General features: G+C 49.6%; 1 protein-coding gene across 5 annotated transcripts in view; it reads right to left on the reverse strand.

Moving 5' to 3' along the window:
* The window catches only part of LOC119466368 (forkhead box protein P2-like), a 402,756-nt gene that overhangs the window by 18,698 nt on the left and 358,262 nt on the right, over positions 1 to 25,796 (reverse strand). For 4 of the 5 annotated variants that reach the window (XM_037726879.2, XM_037726876.2, XM_037726874.2 and 1 more), the window contains 3 exons: positions 9,031 to 9,363; positions 3,273 to 3,440; positions 2,450 to 2,621 (listed from right to left, as the gene is read on the reverse strand). In XM_037726879.2, coding sequence (XP_037582807.1) covers positions 2,450 to 2,621; positions 3,273 to 3,440; positions 9,031 to 9,363 — 673 coding nt within the window. The remainder of the gene's footprint in view (positions 1 to 2,449; positions 2,622 to 3,272; positions 3,441 to 9,030; positions 9,364 to 25,796) is intronic. The other variant, XM_037726875.2, reaches the window with a different exon arrangement.

Genomic DNA, 25,796 nt, shown 5'->3' on the forward strand with positions numbered 1-25,796 from the left:
TTTCTTTCTTTTTTTTCTTTCCTACCCGCGTCCGTACACCTGACGCCGCGTCACTTGTTTCCCCATTTCCTGCTCCCGCTAAGCCAGGCGGGGCCAGGTAGGCCACGCCAACGGCGACGCGAAAAAAAAAAAAAAAAAGACGCTCTGGGATACGTATACCTGCGACAGTATACGGGCAAGCTTTCGTATTGTGTGTACGTGATTGGCGGTGATTGCGGCGTGCCCGCGCGCCCCAGACAAGAAAGAGAGAGAGAGTAACGGTGCACCCACGCAACCAGCTACGTGATCGCCCATGTCCTTTCCCTTCAGCCGAGTGCCTCTCTCCCCATTTCTATCTCCCGCGTGGGGACGAAATGGGCAACGCGGGCTTGCACAACAGTCACGGAGGTGGTTTTTCCCTCCACGGCGTGCGTGCGTGCGTGCATGTGTGTGCGGGCGGCTAGACGCCTGCGGGGGTTCGTTCTTTTCTTTTTTTTTCTATCGTTCATAGCCTAGAAACTAAACTCTCCACCCAGGACGACCCATCTCTTCGCCCGTCCGTCTGTCCATCCAAACGGGGTGTGGTTCTAGCCCCGAACGCCGATGCCGATCCGTTTACCGCCACCTTCTATAGTCTGTCCCCACGAGCCATTTTCTTCCCTTTCTTTCTTTCTGTCTCGGCTACGCTGACAGCGAGATAGCGTTTTTGTCCCTGCTTTATCGTTTTGTTGGGTGCGCATGTCTGTGCCGTACGTGAATGCTATATAGCATGGAAGGAAGGAGAAAGAGGAAATAATTTGGATCCCTTTGCTATGGGCGCGACCTCTTTCCTTTGATTTTCTTTTTTTTTTCATGTTTTGTGGCTACGTCGAAAACAAGGGAGGATGGGAAGGAGGAGACCTCTACACGTGCGTCGCGCCCCGATAGTTTCATCGAACGGCGTCGACGCAAGCCGTGCCTACACCACAGCACCGATACGTGTACAGGTATATGATAGCGGGGGAAAAAACCGTTACCAGCGGAATCAAAATTTTAAGAGAACTCGGAGAGCGCGCGTGCGAGTTAGAAAATGGGCGACCCGCGCAGACCTTCATCAAGGACAAATTGGGCGAAGATAGATGACGTTGGGAGCAATTGCCAAATGTTGCAGTGACCGTAAGGGTAGAGAAATTTTTTTTTCTGTCAAGCAAGTACAAAAACATATGCAATGTCAGTCAGGATCAAATAATTTTAAAATAAAGCAAGCGACAAGGTATGGGCGGCGGTGTGGCCGAGCGCAGCTCATTTGTACACGCGATATATAAGGACGCACGTAGATTCGCGTGCCGCTGACAGATAGGACACGCAGCCATTCGTGGGCACGCGTATAGAAGAGACCGTTTCGAGTCACGCGTGCAGCCTCTTTCTGCGTAATTAATTACATAAAGCGGCGAATAATTAACGATGTACAAATTTTGCGCGGAGTCAATGCGACATGGGACCGGAGCTAAGTAAGCCCATTAGCTAGGCTTACAATGCAACTCCGAACATTCGAAAGCCCTCGATGTTGAAAGCGACTGCCGCCCTTCTTTCCGATGTATGGCAGTGCCAGCAGTCACAGAAAAGCTCAAATCAAAGGGCCACCAAATGAAAAAAAAATTAAACGGGTGAGATCGAAGGATTATTCGTCTAGATGTCTATCATAATTTGGCGTATGCAAAACTGCCACTGAAGGCCCCGCGCAGCTGCTCCTCAATTTGAATTGGCCGCGCCAAAGCGGACAACTTGACGTAATTCCCACGTGACCCGTCCCTCTGTCGCTCTCTGTAAATCAGCTAGTGCTGACGTAACTTGAGATAGTATAAAACAGGTGGCGCCACTTCACTTTTCCTTTCTCGTTCTTTTCTCGCTTACAAGACATCTATTCTGCAGCGCAAAGCACCTAAGTGGGGGAAGAACAGAGTGCGATTCGCGTGAGATCGCCGAGGCCTGCTACATAAAAACAATATGGAGACAGTTACGCAAGGCAACCCTCCGTGACACGTGACAAAGAATTTGCTCTTATGAACCTGCGCGCCCCTTAATTTGCCATCTTTTTTTTACTCTTAATTTATGTTAACACGTGTTTTAATACGTCGGCACGTCTACTATGTTCCTGGACCTGTCGACATTGCCCCATGTCTGCGATGACCTTCTCGCCTTCTATTACATTTACATATATACGTTCTTTGACAAACAAGACTCAGTTGGTGGTCAGCGCTTGCGTTTGTGCCTCTTTCCGCTAAACCACGCACCTATCTTTCCGCTAAACCACGCACATATATTTCCGCTAAACCAAGCACCTATCTTTCCTCTAAACCACGCACATATATCTTTGCGCTAAACCACGCACCCATCTTTCCGCTAAACCACGCACCTATCTCCCCGCAGTTCGGTGCTTTGCGCTGCATTCGCGCCACGAAGAGAGTCCCAACGTCGTGCTGCTTCTTACCCTGCGGCAGGAGGAACGGCGGCAGCCCGAGCAGGTACTGCCGGTGCGATATCTGCAGCTGCTGCATGATCTGGTGCTGCTGGAGCGCCAGCTGCTGGAGCTGCAGCTGGAGCTGCTGTCGCCCCGGTTTGCCGCTCGCCGACCCCTTGCCGCCGCCGCCGGGGGATGCGTCCTGCAACGGAGGAGAGGCCCTTCGCTGAGCACACTGGACATTCGGCACGCGGGACAACCGAATATTTAATTAAAGAGTTTTCCTCTACAAAGATTACTAGAGCGAACTCTGGCGTCTATAGTGTCTACGGGATCCGCATGCATGGCCGTTCGTCCGATATGGGAACGCTGGTTAGTACTTGGATATTTGCCGAAACTGATCGTCCTTGTGGCTTCAAGCGGCTTTGCGACATTGCATATTGAAAACATATCTCTTATAAACGAATCATTCGCAATGAATATGCATGTGAGGAGAGAATTACTGCTTTCATGCGTTCCGTAAAACACTATGATTTCTCGAAAATTTAGAAAGATAAGCCGTAATAAATTGCCCCCTTCGGACGTCTGAAGCCAGCAGCACGAAAGTTACCAGCGTTGTTACCAGCGTATTACCGCTTAGTATCAGCGAATTGTTTCTGCCGTGCACCCCACCGGTAACACGGTAAAATCCCCCAAAATTTTAATACGTTCACGGACAAGCCTAAACACTATATTCCAATTGCTAAAGCTGAACGATCTATCGAAGCGCAAGCGTTCGCTCCAGCAATTTTGTATAGGGAAACTCCATGGGCCTGAATGGATCGTGTAAGAGGAAAAGGAGGATCTTCTTCACCTGAGAGGCGATAGCAGCTCCTCCGTGGGACGAGGAAGAGCCGCTGTTGAGTCCGTTGAGCTGCTGCAGGACCTGGCTTTGCTGGACCATGATGAACTGTAGCTGTTCCTGCAGGTGCGGGATCACCGTCTCCAGCTGCTTCTGTTGCTGCTGCTGCTGTTGGTGCTGCTGCAAAGAATGCGGAAGCAAGAGGATGAGCGTGGCCTGAATTCGATGCTCATCGAGAACGATGATATATAAATATATATATATATATATATATATATATATATATATATATAATTTCCGCTAAACCATGCGCCTATCTGTGCGCTAAACCTCGCACCTATCTTTCCGCTAAACCAATGCACCATCTTATATATATATATAGCAAGGACAGCAAACGAGACACAGAATAGCTCGCCGCAACAAGAAACACGGGAGCTTTAGTGTCTCCTGTTGTTATTGCTGCTGCTGCTAGTTGTTGTCGTATTTTAAAAATTTTGTTTAGATGTAGAAACATGGGAAGGCAGGCCACGTCAGAGCCGGCTATCCCAAAGTCCCACATTCGCTGCTCAAGTTGAGTATAGGGTGGTTTTCTGGGCCAGTTGGTGCATGACAATAGTGTGATGGCTGCAGCGGGTGTACATACATAAACACACGCGCACATAGAACATCTCTCGATTTCACATGCTGTTGTTGTTCCCAAAAGCGAGCTCCGAGACACTTGCACAATTTATTTACGGCGTAAGAGCCAAGTAGAGAGAGAGACGACAGTGTCGAATTTCAAGCACGATCGCCATGCAGACTTACGCAAGCTATTGCTCCAACATAGCCCGTGGAATGGGAACTGCCTCCCGACTTTGGCAAGTGACAGCGTTCGCATGCTCGCTTCAGGAGAACACCTCGCACACGACGCGACAACGCTATTCGAGGGACGGCGCAAAAAAAAAAAAAAAAAAAAAAAAAAAACAGTACATTTCTTAGTTTCTTTATTCTCCACCCGGACAGTTAGCACCCATCTCTGCAACATCACCTCACACCCGGTGTTCTTCCTTGTTTTCTGGTTTTTATTTTCATCCCTTCGCCACCGCAGCGTCGTCGAAGGGTATCTATTGCACGCCATTGGCCAACAAAGGCGTGGACCGCGTGAAAACAAAAACACCCCATGCGCTCCACCGGCCACAGGAAAAAAAGCGTTTTTTTTTTTAAGTATACCCCGGCAGGGCGTGGGTGCGCAGGCGTTTTTTAGCGCTGATTTTTTTTTTCTCTCTCATTCAGAGTCGAAGCAACCACGCCCAGCATTTTGGTGCTGCAGCCTCTCTCTCTCTCTCGCCTGAATACGACTACGTCGCCCACCACACCAAGCACGCGTTTGTTCAACCTTCGCGGTGAGAAGAATAAAACAGAAAAAGAAGAGATGAAAATAAAATTAACATAGAAACACAAGGTAACGTCGTTAGTATTCTGGCACTTTCTTCTCGTCTCTCTGCCGTTTATTCCTGGCTCCTCTAACATAACATTAGTTAAAAAAACAAAACATTTTTTTGAAAGAGTGTCGCTAGCACATGCAAGATGAATGTATGCAGAGAATGACGACGAGTCCAAGTAGTATGCGCTGAATTCCCGGCTAAGAGTGGCGTACTATCAAGAGATCGCATATGCCTCGTAGTTTTTGTAACCATCGTTTTTTTTTAAGAGTGAAAAAAAAAAGTGAACGAGCTTGGAAATGAAAAAAAAAGGAATAAAGGAGAGAGAGAGAAAACAGCCACAAAGATCAAAGACGAGCTGTTGTCCCTCGACGCAAGCGAATATTATTACGCCAGCACGCGAGCAGCGGACAGTCCTTGGTACTGTGCGCCCGTACCCTAATGCTGCGATGAACTGCTGGCCTGACAGTATGTTAGCTGTTTTTTTTTTTTTGTAACCATTTTTCGTCGCACTTGTTACTTTATCTTGTCTGTTTCGGCTAGTTCTCGTGTCCGTGCATGGTGTCAGCAATGCACTAATAAGAGACGCCATCAGGAAAGAAGCGAAATGGAAAGAAGAAAGTAAGAAATAAAATCTGCTGAAATCGCGGGCGGTACGATAGTTTTGCGTAATGGGTTAACTACATGAATTTGGAATAGTGGAAGGCGTTGAATCCAATAATTTTGAAGCACAGAGTCGCACCTAGGTGCACCAGTAAGGCGACTTCTCGGTAACTGAAATACCTTGCTTTCTTAAGTTTAGTTCAAATGCTTCTTGAAGTTTGAAAAATAGACTTGCAAACCTTCTGATTGAGCTCATATTGTGCTCAGTATGCGACGCCGGGAAGAAAAAAAAGAAAAAGAAATACTCGATGTACCGCGTGTACACTAGAATTTTTTGTCCGTCACCTTGCGAACAACGCCGCAGAAGTCGGCTGTATACACGGAAGACGCGAATTCTCAGAGGAACCGATCGATTTGTAACTTGCAATCAAGAGTCGTTTTGAGACACCTGTATACCGTTGTCTGACGTCGTGAGTTGACGATGATTTGGCGTTTAGTGGCGCAAGGGCCAGATATGGCCCAAGGGCGCCAAGCGTGAGGGTGATTTTGTTCTTATCAACGACGACTAAGGCGTGAAGCTCGCAAATGGAACGCTATGTTTAAGCGCTGTGTTAATGTTTCCCGCAGATAGTACATCGCTAATGGCCGCGGCTTCAGTGGGCGCAACGTAGGCACATAAACTCGCGTGACGTGTTTCTCAGGCTTCCGACAGGAGGCGTCTTTGCAAAGGCGAGTTTATCAGCTGTGCCTGTTACGCTGTTGCTAACTAACGTCTTGCCGATTTCACTTTCGACAGAAGCCTCAGCAATACCGACAGAGAAGCAAGCGAACAAAATCAATAGACTCGATCGGAACATTAATAGAAAGAAACAGAGAAGAAAAAAAAAAGACGGAATATAAAGCCCGAGCACTTACATAAAAGAAACTACACAAGATAGAGGCTTTTTTTTTTTTACAGTCGTATTTGCAACGCCCCGGAACTGATCGATTGGGCGGATGATGAAGTTGCCGCGCCCCTGCCATTCGGCCGTAAGACGCGAACAAAAAAAAAAAGAAAAAGGGAGCGGAGAAGGCACGCAAACGAAGCTCACAATTAGCGCGTCACTAATCGTCACGCGGACATTATGCAAAGGGAAGAGAAGTACTCAACCTAGCAGACATGATTATCTGTAATTGCGGGATCGCCCGATGCGGAGCCATTAAAGTTTGAAAGCAGCAGCAGAAAAAGAAGAGCAGACGATTTTGAAATCAGGACATTGGGGGTGGGGTGGGGAGGGGGGGGTTGGATGGAGGAGGAGGTGGGGGGGAGGGGTATAAGAAGTGAAGCCATATTCCTTGATCAAGTATAGACGGTGATAAGTGAGCAGCGGGAAACAAATTATTAGCAATAATCAATAATCGTGTGGTCTAGGAACAACAAAGTAAGAGTACTAACAGCGAAAAGATAAACCAGAAGGCGTAGCAAGAAAAGAAAGCAAGAAATTACAAGATTATCTTTGAAAAAAGAAAAAAAAACAGGAGAGAGTGACAAAGAGGGGCATCAAGAATTAATTTTCTTTTTTTTTTAACGTTGAGATCTCGACGGATATTGACTAGGCTGTTCTCATTTCCTGTCCGTGAGCATATGCGGGCGCGGCAGTATGCGACAGCGAAATCCACTTTGGGCGACTGAAATTCGGCCTCAGTTTTAATTGCTTTTCGCCGGTACGAAGGAACGAGTGGGGGCCGTCCACGCAGCTTCACATAACGGCCGCACAGCGGCGCTAGTTTGCAAAAGAAGCTCTGACGTCAACTCTAAGTTCCGGCAGTGGCAGTTTCCGGTGCATGGTGTGTAGCCCCTATTTTTTTTCCTTCTTGAATTATCGAAGAAATTACGAGCGTTAATTATTCTGACAGTTATGCTAACTACAAGGAACGCTTGTCGTGGAGAATAAGAAACGCGAGAAAAATAATATACAGCGCGCTGACGTTGATAGGAACGCCGAGTACCCTTGAGACAAGGGCACTAGACACATCGTTCTCAGCACAAGCGCAATCAACAGTGCTAAGGCTGTGACGAAAAAAAAAAAAAAAAGTCACAACCGTTGTACCAGAAGCGCATAACTGCCAACTTCGAGAACAATCACTTGGCATAGTCAGCATCTGTTTTCAGAAATAATAAAAAAAAATATGGGAGAAAGCATTTCACTGTGCGTTTTTGATTCGAAGCAAGGAACTATATATAGCGCTCTTGCCAAAGGCAAATTAGGTGACTCGCTTGCCTTAGCACTTTCGAGACCAGATGAAATTATGAACAATCGCTTACTTTTTTTTTCAGCAAGCCTCTGCTCATTTGTATTTCTTGTTCTCTTTTTTTTTTCTCCGTCGAGCTTCTCGCGACCCGATCTGTAGCGAACAAAACGAGCGGTGAAGCCGAAGTCATGTTGGTGCTGCCCCTAGAAGAGACAAGTTCCGAAGAGTACCAGCGCAGTGCTCCTTCCATCATTAATGAGGACGCAGGCTCCAGGAACCGGAAGTGATATCCGACTCTAGCGAGTGCCTACTCGCAAATTTTCCTTATTTTTTTTAAAAGTTCGGCTGCTAACTCGGTAATTGGTATCCGATTCAGTCATCTCTCTGATATGCCATTGTTACTTCCCGAGTTGAAGGTATTCGTGCGAGGTGGAAACGATACATAAAAAAAGAAAAAAAAAAAGAGGGTAATAAAGATGACGTGCGAAGTTCCGCGTTTTCTTTTTTAACCTTCTACCTCTGCCACAAGTTATCCTCCCACCTCCCCTTGTCCTTCATCTTCAACAAGAAGTGCAGTTCTTCACAGGCAACGTCTCCTGCGGGCGAGTTCGTGAGAGGTGGCACGACTTCTGCACCCGAAATCCAGAAGTGTCTTTTCTTCCGCGTGAAGCTCGGAAGGAGGGTACTACAAGAGCGGCGCTTCATCAGGATAAACCTCACGTAGACACCGCCAGCTGTATAGTGCCAACTTCAACTGGCTAACGCTGCCAATTCGGGCCTAGCTGACGTGAGAGCCAAGTCTAAGTTGAGCACGAGTGAACTAGAACGAAAGTTAGTCGTGTCAGGCTTAGTGACGGGCTATGACTGCTGGGTCCGGACAGAAGAGAGAGAGAGAGAGAGAAATAGTTTAGAGGAAGTTGAATTTGCCAGCCCTACTATATGGAGGGCTTGCTACCTCAGATGAGGGATTTCATCTGACACGAAGATGCGAATAATACAGAAGGCAAATAAAAAAAATGAATAAATTAACGTATACAAGCTCAGATGACTAAAACCACGGTTAAGGAACGTTTATAAGACCGGAATGGCAGAAGTATAATAATAGAACCTTCCTGGTTCGGATTGCGTCCCCAGTTCTGTCCTAAGGCCCTACATGAAATCACTAGCCCGTGTTTGTCCTCGTACAGTAAGCGAAGTCATTGCTGCTAAACGCGCGGTGGTATAGCCCGGTTAGCAGTGACAGAGCACCTGCTCAATATCTTAGAGAGAGAGAGAGAGAGAGAGAGAGAGAGAAACCTTGCGCTTCGGGAAAAAACATAATGGCTGTAAGACGACTCATTATCACTCTCAATTGGTAGACCGCATTGATAGCTTTGAGAACCTGCCAGACAGCCGGTGTAACTAGCACGCCAAGGCCAACGAGCCGGCGGTAGGGAAAGCGGCGCCATTGACTGAAAGACTGTCGCGCCCGATGACGTGCGGTAATATCTATGCACACTACACAGCGTGCTTGCCTGTTGCTGGAAGAGGAAGGTCTGCTGCTGCGTGGCCAGAATCTGCTGCAGCTGGGCGGGCGAGAGCAGCTGCTGTTGCAGCAGCTGCTGCACCTGCTGTTGGGCCAGGCTGTTCATCACCAGAAGCGGGGACAGGTCCGGGCTGGTGCCTCCTCCCCCCATTGGTGCGCCGGTGCCGGAGTTCCCGGTGCCGCCGGCGCCCTGCGGCAGGGCGCCCTTGGAGTCTCCTCCGCCCGGCCAGCCGGCCGCCGAGGAGGCCGCCGCCACGGCCGCCGCGGCGCGCTGCTGCAGCTGCAGGTGCAGCTGCTGCGTCTTGGACGTGCCCAGCGGGGTCTGCGCAGACGAAAAAAACAAAAGGAAGACTGGTTAGGCATAATGTGCGAGCCAAGCCTTATAGCTGAGTACTAGTAATTAGGATAGAAGGTAGACAAGTTAGGCTTAGCGACGGGTTAAGCACAGTTGGGCCTGCGCAGACGGAATGAGGAAAACCAGTTAGGCCTAAGGTAGGAACCGAGCCCTAGCTGAATAGAACTAGAACAAAAAGGCCGGCATGATAGGCTCAGTGACGGGCTAAGTCAGCAGTGTCTGCGAGCACAAGGACCCAGAACGGGAAGGAAGCAGGTCAGGCTACACGTCGAGCCGAGTCCCAGCTTTGGGAAACACAAAAAGGCGGGCAGGAACCTTAAACTTAGTTCGGCGGATGTCCCGTCTGCAATGTAGATAAGGTGAAAGAGAATATGCTTAATGTCAACAAAGGTCTAACACGGAGAGCCACGTATAACCGTACTACAGCAAATGCTGGTGTGCTGTTATGCAATGTATGAACAGTTGAGATAAAGCGATCGGCTGCAAGAAAACAGAACCAATAACTGGTTCACTGTGGATCCAACTAAAGAGTTCACTGGGGGTCAGAGAGTCTTAAACCTGAATATAAATGGCGTTGGTTTTACAATATCGTTTGTAATGTGGCTCGGGTTGGTGACAGTGCCTATAGACAAAATATAGAGAAATAACACAAATATGGCGTAGCACACTGAATGCCTTTATTTATTGACAGAAAATATAAAAGAAAAAAGCGGGGGGAGAGGGGCGACGGTTCACCAGTTTGCGCTTAAGACACATCTATCACCAAATTGACTGTCTCCGCAAAGTAACATGAAAGTGCATTGACCGCGAAGATTTACGAAATTTCCGAGATGGTGACTGTAGATTCGTGGCGTGCCGGTCTTCTGGATACTTTACATTAAGACATTACTCAACACATTCGCATCAGAATCTTGAGCAAAGCAGCCCAGCTACATCTGCGCTGCGTCCTTTTGCCATACGTGCACGGCGAACACCGTTGCAGTCGCTACAGTACGGCACCGCGCGATCTCGAAACAGGATAACGACGCGAATAAGCACGCCGAGAGGGCGTCCGTAAAACCGAAACCATTTTCCAAGCGCAACATCACGAAATGGAGCGTTTTACCGACGCCGTCAAGCCCTCTAAATTTATGGCCACAACTCCGAACGACAGCAGCGATCAAAGCCTCTAGGATAAGCTTAGCGACCAGCGCGTGCTTGAGGCCGCCCACCGGTTATCATATGCCGCTCACCAACCATCGGGTTCGGGAAGGGCCAGCACGCGACATTACCGACAAGAGACCTCTATCTTGCCAACAGCGAGTGCTGCAAACAGCCTGTCGCCCCCGAACGAGGCGCAAACAAACGACGGAGCAAGGAAAAGCGTAGAACGCAAATGGAAAATACCGAAAGATAGAGGCACGGAAAAGTTAAGATAGAAAAATGAGCTGACAGGAGAACTGTTCTGCCTGACTCCTTGCGAGTTCTTCTCGCGTCTCGATTGAGACGGATGAGGAACAGTTCCACGCCCTTCTTATTGGCGCGGCCACGAAAACGTTACACGCGTCGGTGTCCGGCGCGACAACCCCGTAGTTGAAAGGCTCCTCCAATTCGTCACACTACCCTTGAATTATTCGCGCAGTCAACCGTTCCCCAACCTTGTTCCCTTCTTCTTGCTTAACATGACTTGCGAATATTATACTGTCGCAGTTGCGGCCACCGTAAGTAGATAAACGGAATCTCTCCCTTTATCTCTTTCAAATGTTTTTATCTTGCGCCCATGGTAGTGCGGCCGGCGAATATCAACCAGACTCGAGCATATGTTATCCCAGCTGCAGACTACGAGTTTCCGGTTCAGCGCGCGTAATCGTGGAGCGGCCACTGCAAGCTGTCTTCACTACAAACAATGTCGTGTTGCAGAGAAGCCAACGTTTTATCCGCAAGGGCATAAAAAGGCGTTCGACGTGCCCTAATGAGAATGTATGCATTCTTTCTAAGCTGCAATACACGCCTTTTAATGTGTAACGCGGCCTGTATTGAAAATGTCGCGGCCAGTACGGTGATAAAGTGGATGTAGTTGTGCATTTCGTACATTGTTTATATTTTTTCGTGCATTAAATTAGGCGAGAAAAACTGCCCAACGGCTGGAGCAAAGCGCCGGCTGCCACAGTAATCCCTTAAACGATGCGCTGACTGCCATATCTCGGGAAAGTGAGTATTGTGGAAAAGCCAACTCGGCACTCCTCAAATAGGTTTACTTTTTGGGGGGTGACGAAACAATCTAATGTAACATATAAATAGCCTCAAGAAACGAAGTGAATGAAACGTGGACTACGTGCTTTTTCACTCAGAATACCTTCATACTGCTATAGTGAAACAGAGCGAACAGTACTTTTACGAATTTCTCCAAGTACACAGACGGGAACAGTGCACGAAATGGAAACGGAGAGGAGTACATCGCATATGAACTGGAAGTAGATGGGCCTGCTTCCTGTAGCAGTCTGAATATACGTAATTAGCCTAATGCTCGACCTGGCGGTAGCACGAGACGGAAGAAAACGCGCTCCAAGAAACGGCCGCTGCTAGCTAGAAAAAAAAAAAAAAGGAAGAGGCAGGAAACGCAAACTAAACTTTTTTTTCACAATGACAGGCGCGCCCTTTCACTACAGCTGTGGGCATATTCCTAGTAAGCACTGCAGCGTTATCGCAGAACACCAAGCCATTCCCTCCATAAAAAGAATAATACAGAGAACGAAATCTGGAGGCGGAGTCTGTTCAGTCTACGGCGGGCTCTCCACCAACTGTATTCATCAGTCAACGTCCCTGGGGTCATTAAGAGGCCAGAGCATGACAGGTAGACCGATGATGCTTTTTTTTTTTGACAATCTTGCCGCTCTCGCTCGGCTCCGCCAAACTAGAGATAACTGGAGCGCGAGACGACGGAAACACCGTCCACGGTACACTGAGCCAAACGAAGAAAATTAGAAAACGGCCTCACGTGACATTCGAAGCCGAAGTCAAGGTATAGTACGACTCGACAGACATGCTCCGACTTTCGCGCGACACAATCACTCAGTTCGCTTTCGTTTATACCAAGAAAGAAAGAAAGAAAGAAAGAAAGAAAGAAAGAAAGAAAGAAAGAAAGAAAGAAAGAAAGAAAGAAAGAAAGAAAGAAAGAAAGAAAGAAAGAAATGACGAAGTAAACCAATACCAGGAAACCGATGACTTAGGATTCTCGAATTAGGCGTAATTACCGCAGCTATTACGGAAGCTTCGGAGCCCCCGGACGGGTGGAGGTTTCAGTTTACCGATTCCTTCGAGGTTCCTGATGCCTTCCGCTTTAATTGTCTTACTGGAGTCGTAGAAAACAAGGAGTTCAGTCCCAGAACGAGGGGAAAAAAATGATAACGAGTTTTCCTATCGCTTTCCATTCAAAGCTGTTCCCAGAGAACAGCGGCAAAGCTATGCCCCTTCCGATACCGTAATGACAATTCGACGCGGCGGCATCGATATTCTCGTGGGAACAAGCGGCTCTATAAGGCGCGCTCGGCTAAGCTGTGAAACGTTTACCGAATGTCCCGTTTCACTCAGCTAATAACAAAAAAAGAGGCAAGTCACCAAAGTTACCAAGACCGATATACTACTGGCGAGCGGACGCCAACGACGTACCGTAGGCACCTATCTGACGCGCTCGATTCGAGAATGAATGCGCGGCTTCTCTAAAAACCCGTGACTTCTCGCCACCCCTACGTTGAAGTTTAATTATTCTTCAGCGTGTGGAGGGTGTCCGATCTGACCCGGGCATTGAGGGCGACACTCGGAAAGTCCGTTTCGCCGTCGCTTATCTTCAAGAAGCACGCCCAAGCTTTTATTCCTTTGCAACAGGCAAGAAGGTAGGCGAGCGACAGCTGAAACCATTCGTTTTCGAAACATACGGCCTATACCTACACGGCTACCCCCCTCCCCACGTTTCCTATCCACCCTTCTTTGTTCTGTTCCTACACTTTTCTCGTTGCAAGCTCGCCGTTAATTGTCTCTTTTAGTTTCGCTTCGTATCGTCGTCCTCGAAGAACATTAGAGCTGAGTTCGCGAGTAAGAACGCTGGACCATCGACGTCGAGGTAGAGCGAAACGGAGACAGCAGAACGAAAATTGAACACGAGAACGGGAAACGGATTAAAAAAAAAAGTAACTTGTGCGACAGGAGAATCAAACTCGCCGGGAAGCTCATAAGGGAAGCAAAAGGTATATACGGACACGGGGCGGTTAGGGGGTGCGCAAGGAGTTGGGATCACTATCGCGGTGGCTCGATTAATCACGGAGCTGCCGTCCACGCGTTCCGTTTAATTTCCGCGACGCGTTCGCGTGGGTGGCTCGGCGCTGCGCGTTCCTTGCACTGCGCGCACCGTAGAGGAAGAGCCACGCCTACTCTTTCGAAACTACACTCCGCTACCCCCCTCCTCCACCACTACCCTCCATTTGGCCTCTTCCTCCTAAAACGCCCCCTTGAACCTTACACCCCCCAACCGTACGAGCATTTTTCCCCCGCAGACCCTGCGGCTATTCGCGGCCAATCTGCTTCTGCCAGAGAGAGAATCGGAGGATACGCGTCGTCCAATCGGAATCGGACGATTCGCTCGGCTCTCGCCACCACTGTTGCCTCGAACGCGAAAGTAAAACTCGAGTGACAAACGCGCGACATCTTTTGCGAGGTCGCGTCGTGTCGCGCCGAAGCAGCCGAACTATACGTCGCCAAGGATGATCGTCGAGCCCGACTCGATTACTTCACGTACGGTTTCGCGAGCTTCGCCGAGAACTCGATGCGACGAAGCAGTGGTCTCGGTTCTCGAAAGCTACAGAGTGCCCGGCAGACACGACACAATTCGCCTGTCATACTAGGCTGTACTCATGTGGATACGCGCGGGCAAGCATTGATCAAGATCTATACTAGACGTAGTTGTTAGAATCGAGGCTGCGTTCGAAAATTGCGCTATAGGAAGACGTTTTTGGGAGCTATCTCACAGTTAGCAACGCGACCTACCGCGCTGGCTCAATGGCATGGCGCTCTGCAGCCGACGAGCACGATGTCATGGGTGCGACCCCCGGCTGCCCTTCACTACGGCGTCTCCGAAAACCACAGTGTTGCTTTCTGACGTTAAACACCATCAATCAATCACAGTTCACAACTTATAAACGCTGCCTACGTAAGAGAAGCACGCTAAAGAGAGAGACAATGTGAATACTGTCGAACCCGGATATATTTAAACTGAAGGGGATCACAAAAAAGTTCTCTCTCTCTCTCTCTCTCTCTCTCTCTCTCTATATATATATATATATATATATATATATATATATATATATATATATATATAGGTAATTCGATATATAAAATGAAACTTTTATACAAAAATTTTCAAGGGGGTTTTACTGCTGTTCGTTATACACAATATTTCGTTATATATCGGTTCGATATATCCGGGTTCGACTGTAGAACCACATACTGGGTGCAAATTAATAAATGTGCGCTTATAATACAGGCCAAGAAACAAAACGAAAACAAAATAGCAAAGAACGCAAAGGGAAATGCGCACAGAGTCGCTGACTCAGCCTGCATTTTCGGGACGCAACCCAAGCGCATCACGTACATCGAAAGCGGATGCCCGCGACTCGACAAACTGAAAAAGAGAAAAAAAGAAAAAGTGTCCACGCAGCGCATTGGTCATCGCAACGTGCTCCGAGGCTCGGCGAATCGCTCAACGCGTCCACATGTATATGCAGCAACAACACAGCACAGCGGCTTTTGTTTGCTGCCCGGCCGTCGCGCCTCCCCGCAGCAAACAAAGTCGTGCGTACGTGGCCGTCGTCCCTCGGTCCGACGGCGACGAGGCGCAAACAAAAACAGGAAATTCGAAGGAGGAGGAGGGGGCAGTGCTATGAGCAATGAATGCACGTCCGTCCGTTAGTGCGTCCGGCTCCGCCACGTACTATCGCCGTTTCAGAACAACAGCGCCGGGTCGCTCTGTGATCCACACAGCTGCAGCAGCCCGTGGCCATCACCGACAGCAGATATGAGAATACCGCGTTTGCAGCTACAGTGCGGTCCGTTGTTAAAAGGAACACTCTGGTGTGCGGCTGTCACTTTTGTTGGTGTTCTGTCTGTAAGTGCCAGCCGAACCAATATGAAAACACTGTACAGGTGTGCAGAGAAAGGTGCCAGCGCTGCCACCCACAAAGTGGTTGATGGTTCACTTGCCAGAGGGGAAAATTCGCACGTGCTCTACGCTCATATGTTCCCGGTAACATTGGACGACATTGTGAATTCACAATGTTGGTGGACTTGTGCGGGCCTGAAGAAATTGAAATGGTATATATTGCGGAGAGACGCAGAGGAAAGCCACCCGAAAAGCGATAGCTGAACCGATGTCCCGACAGAACTCTGCCCACTTCCACCGCTTTTGCTTCGCTTCGCCGCATAACGCGCAAGTTATGTGGAAAAAGTACACTCGCACAATGTCGCGCGAACTTTAGCTAAAGTTGACGCCTCCACACTACTGCTGAGATTTTGGTGCTCGAGCGCTATTCTGGGTGAAGGAATGTCCAGCTGCATTCCGTATATAGAATGATCCTGATAATAACAAAAACACCAGAAAAGCGCATTATATACGCGCGAATACGGTACTAGCTTCTCGAGTCCGCCGGGCAGAGAAAGGACAGCGAGAAGGGCTTCGCCGCTGGAGGCCGGTTGCAACGCTGAAATAAACCACCACCCTCACCGAACCCTGGCACCCCGTTATAACAAACGCCAGGAACTAATAGACAGCACCCCACGCGGAGACAAAAAGAAAGGGAAGGCGCCGAGGGAGGCGGAGAGAAGCGAGAACGGATGTTTGCAGCGACGGCGCGCCGCGCTTACGACTACGGCCCGTGTAAACAAGGTTGCCGCAGCCTTCGCTTACTTTTTGTTCTGTTCCCCCGATATTTCTTTTCTATCGCTCGATTCGCGCGCGTATGCTGGGCTCAGCAGGCCGCAACGCACCGTGGCAACCGGATAGCAGCGCTGGACAGATGAACGAGTGGAAGGGAGCGGGCGGTATGCAGACAACAAAGAAGCAGAAAATGTCCCAAGCAGTAGAGGAACGGGCGTTATACGCTATAAGGATGCGCGCATCTTGCTGCGGCTGCAATGTGCGCGCCCCGATGCACTGCCCGTCAAGCCTGGTGGTCATCCGACCCACTTCGCTGCCTTCGGCCAGAAACGGGGCTTCGTATACAGTAGCCGCAGCAAAAGAAGACGCGCGCGCTCGTCTTCTTTCCCCGGAGCCCCCCACGTCGGCCGGTCCCGAAGACAAACAAAGCCCGGAGCAAAAACGCCCGAAAGGGTAATCACGTACGCGGGACGACGGTCGGCAGGCGTGTTGTGCTCCGCCGCGCACCTCTGTCCATCTCCCTCCTCTTCTTCCGTCGTCTGAGGAAACAGCCAACTCTCTTTCACTGTAGGTATACGTTGGAGACAGATATCAATGAGAGAAACAAAAAAAAGAAAAAGAAGAGGAAGCTGCGCAAGCAGCCGCCGCCGCTAGCCGCCTGCCGAGATGCAAAAACAATGTGCCCCACGCGAGACAACAAAGGGACTCCCCCCTCCCCCCAACTCCCTCGACCTGGACGGACAAGCGAGCGGGGGGGGGGGGGGGGGGGGAGGCTTCGTGGAAGCATCCGGTCCTGCCTTGCAGGCAGCAGCAGCGTCCAGCGCTGGACGCTGTCCTCACCCTCTCGCTGAGAAGACTGAGAGCGTGGATGGGCATCGGAGAAGGTGCTTTGGAAGGGGGTGGGCGGCGGTAAGCAATAGGAGAAGCAGAGCTGGTCCTGCGAGAGAGGGCCCCCGAGCAAAAGCAGAGAGCCGAGCGGCGTGTGGTGGGTCATCCGAAACCGTCGGACTCTGGTGGGCGCTGCTCTGCTAGCCGGGCGGGCGAATCCACCCACCCGTGGGGACCCTTCGAGTCCTCGCGCGCACCGGCGGCGGGCCCCAAAGAAAGCTAAACAACCACGGCAGGCAAGGCCAGGCACGGTTCCCGAAAACAAACAATTCCCCCGTCCGAAGAAACAACAACAGTCGCCATGGCAACGGGAACACCGAGACGACGGGAGGCCCTGCAGGGCTTCGGGTGCGCGGGCTTTGCGAGACAGAGTTCTGGGGACGGCGTCGGGCGCGCGCGTGTTTGTGCGCGCGCGAGGAAGAGCGGGTGGCCTGCAGGGGGGATGCGTCTTAAGACCTGCCAGGCCGAGCGTCCTTCTCACATCAACGAACCAACAGCAGGAGCTCTTGCCGAGGCTGGAGGCAGCGGCGGGCCGTAGGGAAAGGAAGCAGAGCCGATAGACGGGTGCGTAAACAAGCGAAGCCTTCGCGGGCAGTGTAAACACGGCGCGCAGAGTCTGCTGGACAGAGACCCTGGGTTTGTGAGGGGGGGTGAGCTTGCGCGTGCGATCTAGCTGCGGAGAAGACAAGCGTCTCTCTCTCTCTCTCTCTGTGTGTTTGTATATGTGGACGCGCGTGCGCGAAAGACGGGAAAACTGTCTCTGCTGCCTTGTCCGGCACTGCGCCGCTCTCTTCGGAACGCGAAGAAGCGCGCGCGCCGCGGGAGGCCGGAGAAAACAAAAGCGAGAGAGCTTCGGCGGTGCATCGCCACGTAGGGTTTCTCCTCAACCCCCCTCCACCGGCGTCCCGTTCCTCCGATGCCCGAACGTTTGCGCAAGCTAGATGAACCACCGCCGCTTCTCGCGTTCTTTTTGTCTTACTTGTCTCGCGTACAGTGTATATATAGGGCTCGCGCCGGCATCAAGAATCGGTCTCACCGTGGCCGGATCTCAATGCAGCAGCTCAGCTTCGCTGCCTCCCCTTCAACCCCCATCCCTCACTGTGTCCGTTCTTAGAAGGACCCGAGGACTCTCCTGCAAGCGACGGCTTACTCACGGCGATGCGACGCTATAGCGTTTCTGTCTCTTCGCCTGTCTCTCTTTCGTTTTCCACCATACAACTGCGGTGTCCGTCTTCGCGACGTTTTTTTTTTTTTTTTTTTTCCCTCTCCTGTCGAGATGTCCAGTGCAGAGGGTGGGGCACAGATCGTGCGGATTCCGTAAGCCGCAGGACCGATGCAGCCGGACGGTTCTCTCGGGAGAAGCGGCGATCACTTGGCCGTGCCTTCCGAGAGTCGTTCTTCTTTTCGGGCTTTCTCTAGCGCCCCGGATTCATTCGCGCGATCTGCTGGGTACATCGAGGAGTCCCCTTACCGGCAGCTTGGCTAAGACTCCCAGAACCGCGACCAGGTGCGGGCATCGACAAGCACGCACTACCTAGCAGGAAAAAAAAAAGCGGGAAGAAGGAACACTTGTCGGGCGCTTAGTAAACGAGCTGGCAATCTCGGCTAAACAAGCCTCCGCCTTAGCGACGACCGAGCTCCCACCAGAGCGCCGAAGTGGCACTAGATCTCATGCAGGCATCAGTGACCGGCGCCCTTCACCGCATATAACGCACGAAGTGGCTCCCTTGGGATCCCCTAATGAGTGTTTCTCGAGTCTGCAGCTAGGAGCCGCTGTGATACCTCATACATAGGTCATAAGCGAGCGGTGAAGAGCACGGCCCCTTATCTTATACCTCTAGCCGCGGCGTACGGTACACCTTCGTTCTGTTTGCGAGGAAGCTCACCGTTGGCACGGGAGAAAACAAAAGCAACGAGTTGCTCAGACGACGAGCAATGTCTCGGTCGCCGTGATCTCGAGGCGGAGGGTTTTTTTTTTTCCCCGTTCTGCGCCATAGGCGCTCAGTCGTGTGTGTGGGAGCCGGAGCGTTCCCGCAATACCGTCGAAACCGAGAGGCAAGCGCTGTTTGCCCGAGGAGATCGCTTCGGTCAGGCGAATCGCACAGCTCGAGCAATGCCTGCCCTATAGAGACGCCTGACTGATACCGCGTGGGCTAATATCGGCTTAGCAAGAAAGCATCCTTTTATTGCCGAGGCAGGTGTGCAAGGGTGCGACAGGAGGAGTAGAGTTCCGGAATACTGAAGGAAGAAGCCTACTTGCATCTCATTATCACGTACAGGGTGTGCCCGTATGGAAGGAGACACCTCGTCGGTATTCGGGCAATGATGACTGCTGGTTACTGCAACGATTACCTTAGACTTCGCTCGCCAAGGCTCGCTAAGTAGTTTCGCTTCCGGAGAATAAATCACCTCCCTACTTTTCTTAATTTCGCTTCAAAACCAGTGAGTCACTGCGCTCGAAAATATATATCAGCTTGTTCCATTTTCACACGGATCCCCACTGTGCTACATACATTTAATTGCAAATGCAATACAGAATAGTTACATCGAACGGCAGTAAAGGTAAAGTTGTGACACTGGACTTGTTATTTAGTTGATCGCTCGATAAACTAGACAACCGCAAGAAGTCGCACTGTCGATGGGACTCGATCGACACGACTCGACTTCACTCACTCACGATATGAGAGTGAATGAGTCCTAGCTTCATCTATCCAGAGCTGGGACAGTTCGCGTGGAGGAAAAAAAAATATGAATAAAAAAACGCAACATAATAGTAATTCTCAGAAGCACAAACAAAAACAGCCATCTTGTTTCTGTGCAGTTTTGTGCACTATGGCGACGACGACGCGCGTCGTGAGAAATAATTATCGCCCGGCTTACTCACAGGCGCTAAATCTCCGAGCCAAATCTTGTCTCGACTGAGGAGAACGAATTAAAGTACGTACGCACGAAAGTGTCCATGACAGCAACAACGAGTCAAAGATTTAAAAGCAACAATGAACGTTAAAAAGAAATGGTGGCAGGGATCTTTATCACACGCAGCGTGAGGATGCAAATGCGCTCTGTACTGAAGTTTCGAGAATAAAGAATATATATTAGTACAGGACTCTGTCCCTCATGTGGCGAGCTAGATAATGCAAAGCAGGCTCCTTGGAAGAACAAAACAAACGCTGTTACGCCCCGTTGACAAGCTAAGACTGAACGGGCAAGAGCACTCCGGGTCCCTTAAGCTCTTCGGGGTCCTTCCAGCTCGGTGTGTTAAATATTGTTCCCGCTTCCTAGAGAGATGAGACGCCAAATTTCTTCTTACTTTTTTTCCCCCAGTGTAATCTCCGGACAGGACGACAGCTCGTTACGAGTATTGCATGCCCCAGAGCCGAGCGGCCCTACAAGGCGCGCACTTTTTTTTTTTCTTTTTCTTTAGCACTGTAATCTATTGCGGGGGATGAAGACAGCGGTGAAATAAAGGTGGCGCTTAGTTTGTACTGCATGGAGCAGCGCGCAGTGAAATTTTAAACGGGAATACCAATTCGTTAGGGAGACAACTGCATGAGTTTTGCACTGGTAGACTTCTTTTTTTTTTTGTATTAAAGTGCGCGCGCACACGCCCACACACACACACACAGAAAGCGACACGCGAGCTTAAAATATCAAGTCTGACAGCTTACTTTTCGAACCGTACGCGAAAAAGCCCCAAACCTTTACCAGTGTGAATTACGAGAAGAACAAACATGGAAGAGGTCGGTAGTACACAAGACGAACACGGAGAGAGAAAAAAAAAAAAGCAACATTAGGAGCGATTTTGAGTGTATCCTCCCTTAAGTCGATTTCCGAAGCAATGTTTAACGTTCTGTTTCCTTTGTTTCACTGTTTCACTTTCAATCTCTCGCAGTTGGCAGTGATGGCGAGTCAGGTTCAGATTCAAGAAATTTTAGATTCAATGAAGTGACATTCAGGGCACACACCAATGACGGATGCGTTGGCTGCGGCGCCATATTTTTTTATTTTTGCGAGTCAGTGTACGTTGGCGGTGTAGTAACGCTGATGCAATGATGCGTTGTGTCTTAATTTTCTAGAGAATCGTCTACGAAAGGCAAACAGATATACTCCGGCATTTCGACAATCTGTCGCCGTGTTTACGGCCCCGAATGCCTGCAACGGAAGGGATAAATCATTCGATGCGTCCATTACGAAGGAAATATTTTATTTTAAGAAATTGCCAGTTTGGAGATGTACTATACACGCATTGCCCGTCCATGCGGCAACGGTTACCGCTTACGCAAATAAGTCGGTATTTCTCCGAATAGGCAACACATGGGGTGGGTCGAGATAAGCGTCGCACGCGGACAACAAGGAAAGGCTCGGGCAATTGCGTTCCCGTTGCATCCCACGGCTGGCAACACAGCGCTCCGTCAACGCGCCAGCCGGCACCGGCTTGACAGATGCTCTAAGGGCGTCGCCGTGCTATTCTTAGAGGCGAGCCGCTGCTCTGCGACTGCGTCGCGCCATTGAATTTTTTTAATCTCTTGAAATACTCTCCGCAGTTAATGACACAGACTGGAAAAACAGAGTCGAATGTCAACAATAAAAATACCTAGTATACAAGAAGAATACGTAGCCGACAAAATACACCTCGCAAGGCCGGGCAGATCGTCGACGCGTACGACACTCTCCTTTTGTTCTAGGTGGCTTACAGTCAATAATCTCTCTCATCGTCTAAACAAAACCGTTACCTTTGTCGGGCCGACAGTTCGCTAAACAAAGGGCCACGGGGGGGCGGGGGCGTCGCTGTGTTCACCGAGCCCAAGAATTATAGCCAAATTAACCCGACGGGACCATAGCAGTAAATCAGTGCGCCGTGGAAAGGGACGCCGAGCGCTGCCGGCACAATGGAGAAACAAGACGCGTCGCGAATTACGTGTCACATAGCTGAGAGAGGCAAAGAAGAAGGCCACTCAGTAGGCGATCATTACGGCTCGATTACTGGCGGGCAACGGACAAAACACCGTATTCGTCCTCTTTTTCTTTCCCGTGAACACATTTCTGCTTAACTTTTGGTTATGTACTACTTTTTCTTTGGAAGTGAGTAGATTCGGTACGCGGCAGCGTCGCCGATAACATGGCTTCTTTGAAGAGGTGGTCATAAAGAATGTCGATTAAGGGCTGTACGGTAAACGTGAAGCTAAAAAAATTTCGCCAACTCTTCGCGGAGAACAATCCACAGGAAGCACGAGGCTTTAAAAACAATGACAGGTTAGTGAAGATATAAACAAATAAGCAAGGTTTTAATAAACTGGACGAAAAGAAAATGCCTCAAGGAGCTCGCCAGAAAAAAAAAAATTATATGCCAGGTGTAGTCACCACAGCGCCTGTACCTTCTCTATCGCCCTGTCATTTCAACGAACGCCACGCGCAATAACTTATGAATAACGAAATTTCGTTATAACGAACGACGAAAAAAAAGAAGAAGAAGAAACGCAACAACGCCCTCAGCAAGGCGCTACCTCTTCGATCGTTCTTCACGAGCTCTCTGTGTACAGTATCTAGTATCTACCTATTATGATCCTACGCAGTTACCTCCACAAAAGAATGCTAAGCCCCCTCCCCCTGCCTGCCCCCTCCTCTTTACAACGAAGAAACCGAGGCGCTTCGCAACGACGTAGACGTATAAATTAACAAGGAACGCCGCCTAATTAATATCGACGTGACGACACAATGGCGCGGGTCAAATGTCGCCGCGCTAGTCCTGTCCCTCTTTTCAAGCGAGGACCCCTTCACTTATCAGCCAACAATAGAGAACAATTTGAGGCGCGAGATATTACGAGATGAGACGGACAAGGCCTCGGCCGCGGTGCTCGTATATAGGAGAAATGAGAGGGTAAAAAAGAGTTTATCTTTATAGTGTCTCTTGCGGGAGACTCTATTCGTGAAAATAAAGGACGGGAGAGGGGTCGAAAATGACCAAATTAGCGCCCTACGACAAGGTTATCGCCGACAGCAAAAGCAGGCGCCCCGTTACACGCAAAAGGCGAGGGGCGTTGTCTTATCTAAAAGGTGCGTGCGTGCGTGCGTGTGTCCATGCCTTCGTCTAGTTAAAACATGAGTAGCAGAATGGGGGCCCCTTATTGCATACAAACGACTGGTGGAGGACGCGCTTTGTTTCAGTGGAGAAGCACTTCACTTGCTGCGTTGTCGGTATCGGTCTATTATTCTGGTGCTTTTTTTAATTTCTGTCGTTATCTACTTGGGGACGCGGAAAAAAAAAGAAAAGCTCTTATCGCCACAGGAGGTCTCCCTTTGTTCACTGTAGTGCATAATGCGCACGCTTCTCGATGCATGGACAGTTCCAGGGTGTAGGTGTTTTTATTTTCTTTTTCGCCTGCTCTATATATACGTAATACTGCCATAGATTGATTGATTGATTGGTTGGTTGATTGACTGATTGATTGGTACTGCAAAGTTCTGGCAACCTTACTCGCCGGCTTTTCCACAACATTCGCTTGTGATCTGAGCACATAGAAATGACCAGGAGGAAATAGAACAATAAAATTGAAAAAAAAAAAAAACACCGGCAGGTAGTCATTCTTTAACTACGAATGTTACGATAGGGCTGCCGAACGACGAGTTTGCGAATAACCACGTTACTTACGCGGAGCAAAAGAGCTTGAGCACGAAATAAATTTTAATGGAAGCTCATATTCTTGCGACTGCCGTTTCGCGGCTGCCGTTTTGTCCAACGAAGAAGAAAAAGGAAGAAAGCTTTGCTCTGAAGAAATTTTAGACTCTAATGCAACTGGCTGTCTTTCGAATCCTTAACTGTCTTCTCTGCTACAATGGCATATGCTTATCGAGAACGAAAGGCGCATTAGTTGGGAAAACTGACCAGCTCATCAAAATGCTAGCACACTTTACTGCGCGCATAGGTATACCGTACCACATTTCACAGAATACGGTGACTGCCAGACCGAAGTAGACTGACGTGAATCGCAGCTACAGCGCTGAGACTGGGGACACCGAGGCTGACTTGCGCCGGATGGCTGCGCAGACGTTGCAGCGTGCTATTGGTCAGTTTTCTATATCAAGGCATTGGCACAACGTCGAGACGCTCAATCCACGTTGATACGATTCTGCAGAATACGTGTTTCGGGATAATGCGTTTCTTTTTTATTTCCCGATAATACGATTTGGTTGGATAATACGTTTGATAATACGATTTTCGGATGATACGCTTTATTTTCCGGTTTCCGTGAATATCGTATCAACCAGATTCCGCTGTATACGATTCGACGTTCCGAACGGTGCGCATCCTGCACGATCAGCGTGATGGCGGCGAGCTATTCCAACACCACCTAGATAGCACAAGGCCTGTTCACTCCGACCTATGACGCCATGCAACCTGGCCCGACTGCCATAGAATCTAATCGGGATGCTCCCGAGTAAGCAACAGTGATTTTGACTTCACCGCTTTCGTCACGCCAGCCTCGGCAATGGAAATTTCGGGCCAGGTAGCGTGACGTCATGCATCAGAGTGAACAGGCCTTGTGTTACCTAGGTGGCGTTGGCTGCACCTGCACTTCGAGCATCCGAACACGAAGTGACGAAGCACCCCGGCAGGATTTAGTTAACGAACAACAACGTGCAGTCGGCCGCAGCTTAGGATACATTGTTCCCCTGCTGCTACTGCTCTCTATTCTTTATTTCTTTCTCTCTACGCTATCGCTACGACAACAGTCACTCACGCAAATATACAAGAACGAACAACAACTTTTTTTTTTTCAGACAGCTGGCAAACAAGGACACAACGCTGCATCTTCCGACGCTGATATTTTCGCGAGCATCCTCGGGGAGACATTTATGCAGCGGCGCTGCGCGAGCGAAGCCAACTGTTTACGTCGCGATTCTTTCGTACTTCTTTTATTGTAATCATAATTCATGCGGTTGTGTACATGCGAATGTGAACGTGCGTAGACGTGGACTGCGCGCTGTGGGTATGGCCCACGATCGAGATGTCGCCATTCGCAGAAATTAGCCCGCATGTATGGCAGTGACCCTATACTGCTGGTCCGTGGCTTCCAGACACGCAGAATATTGGGGAAAAGATGTTTATTGAAACAGTGGCCAGTTAAATTAAAAAAAAAAGCCTGATGTAACGAAAATAGGTGTGTATGTGCGTGTGCGCGTGCACGTGTGCGTGTGAACTCGTGTGCGCGTGTGTCTGTCGCCGAAGTGTTGAGCGCTCAAAGCGCGCAGTTATTGAACAGTCTCGAGCGTTACATTTCTGTAGCGTAGCGACTCGCATTCAGGTATGGGCGGAAACTTGCAACTCCTCTTTAATAACAGCATTTGTGACAGGAAGTTGGGAGAGTGTGTGTGTCTCGCTAGAAGGGAGGAAAAGGCGAAGCGGGGACGCAGGGAGCGAACGTCCAGTATCAAATGAAACGTTGCGTAAGCGTCGAGGCAAAATAAAGAAACGCCTCCCAGCGCCACCTAGGAGATATCCTATGAGAGATTGTGATGCAACTACGAGGAAGGACAAAAAAAAAGTTTAAGGAAGATCTGCCGGATTAGCATATTGATTAGACGACAGCTCAGAGAGCTGGGGTGGGAT

The sequence above is a fragment of the Dermacentor silvarum genome, chromosome 10 (assembly GCF_013339745.2).
Source record: "Dermacentor silvarum isolate Dsil-2018 chromosome 10, BIME_Dsil_1.4, whole genome shotgun sequence".
Lineage (NCBI taxonomy): Eukaryota > Metazoa > Arthropoda > Arachnida > Ixodida > Ixodidae > Dermacentor > Dermacentor silvarum.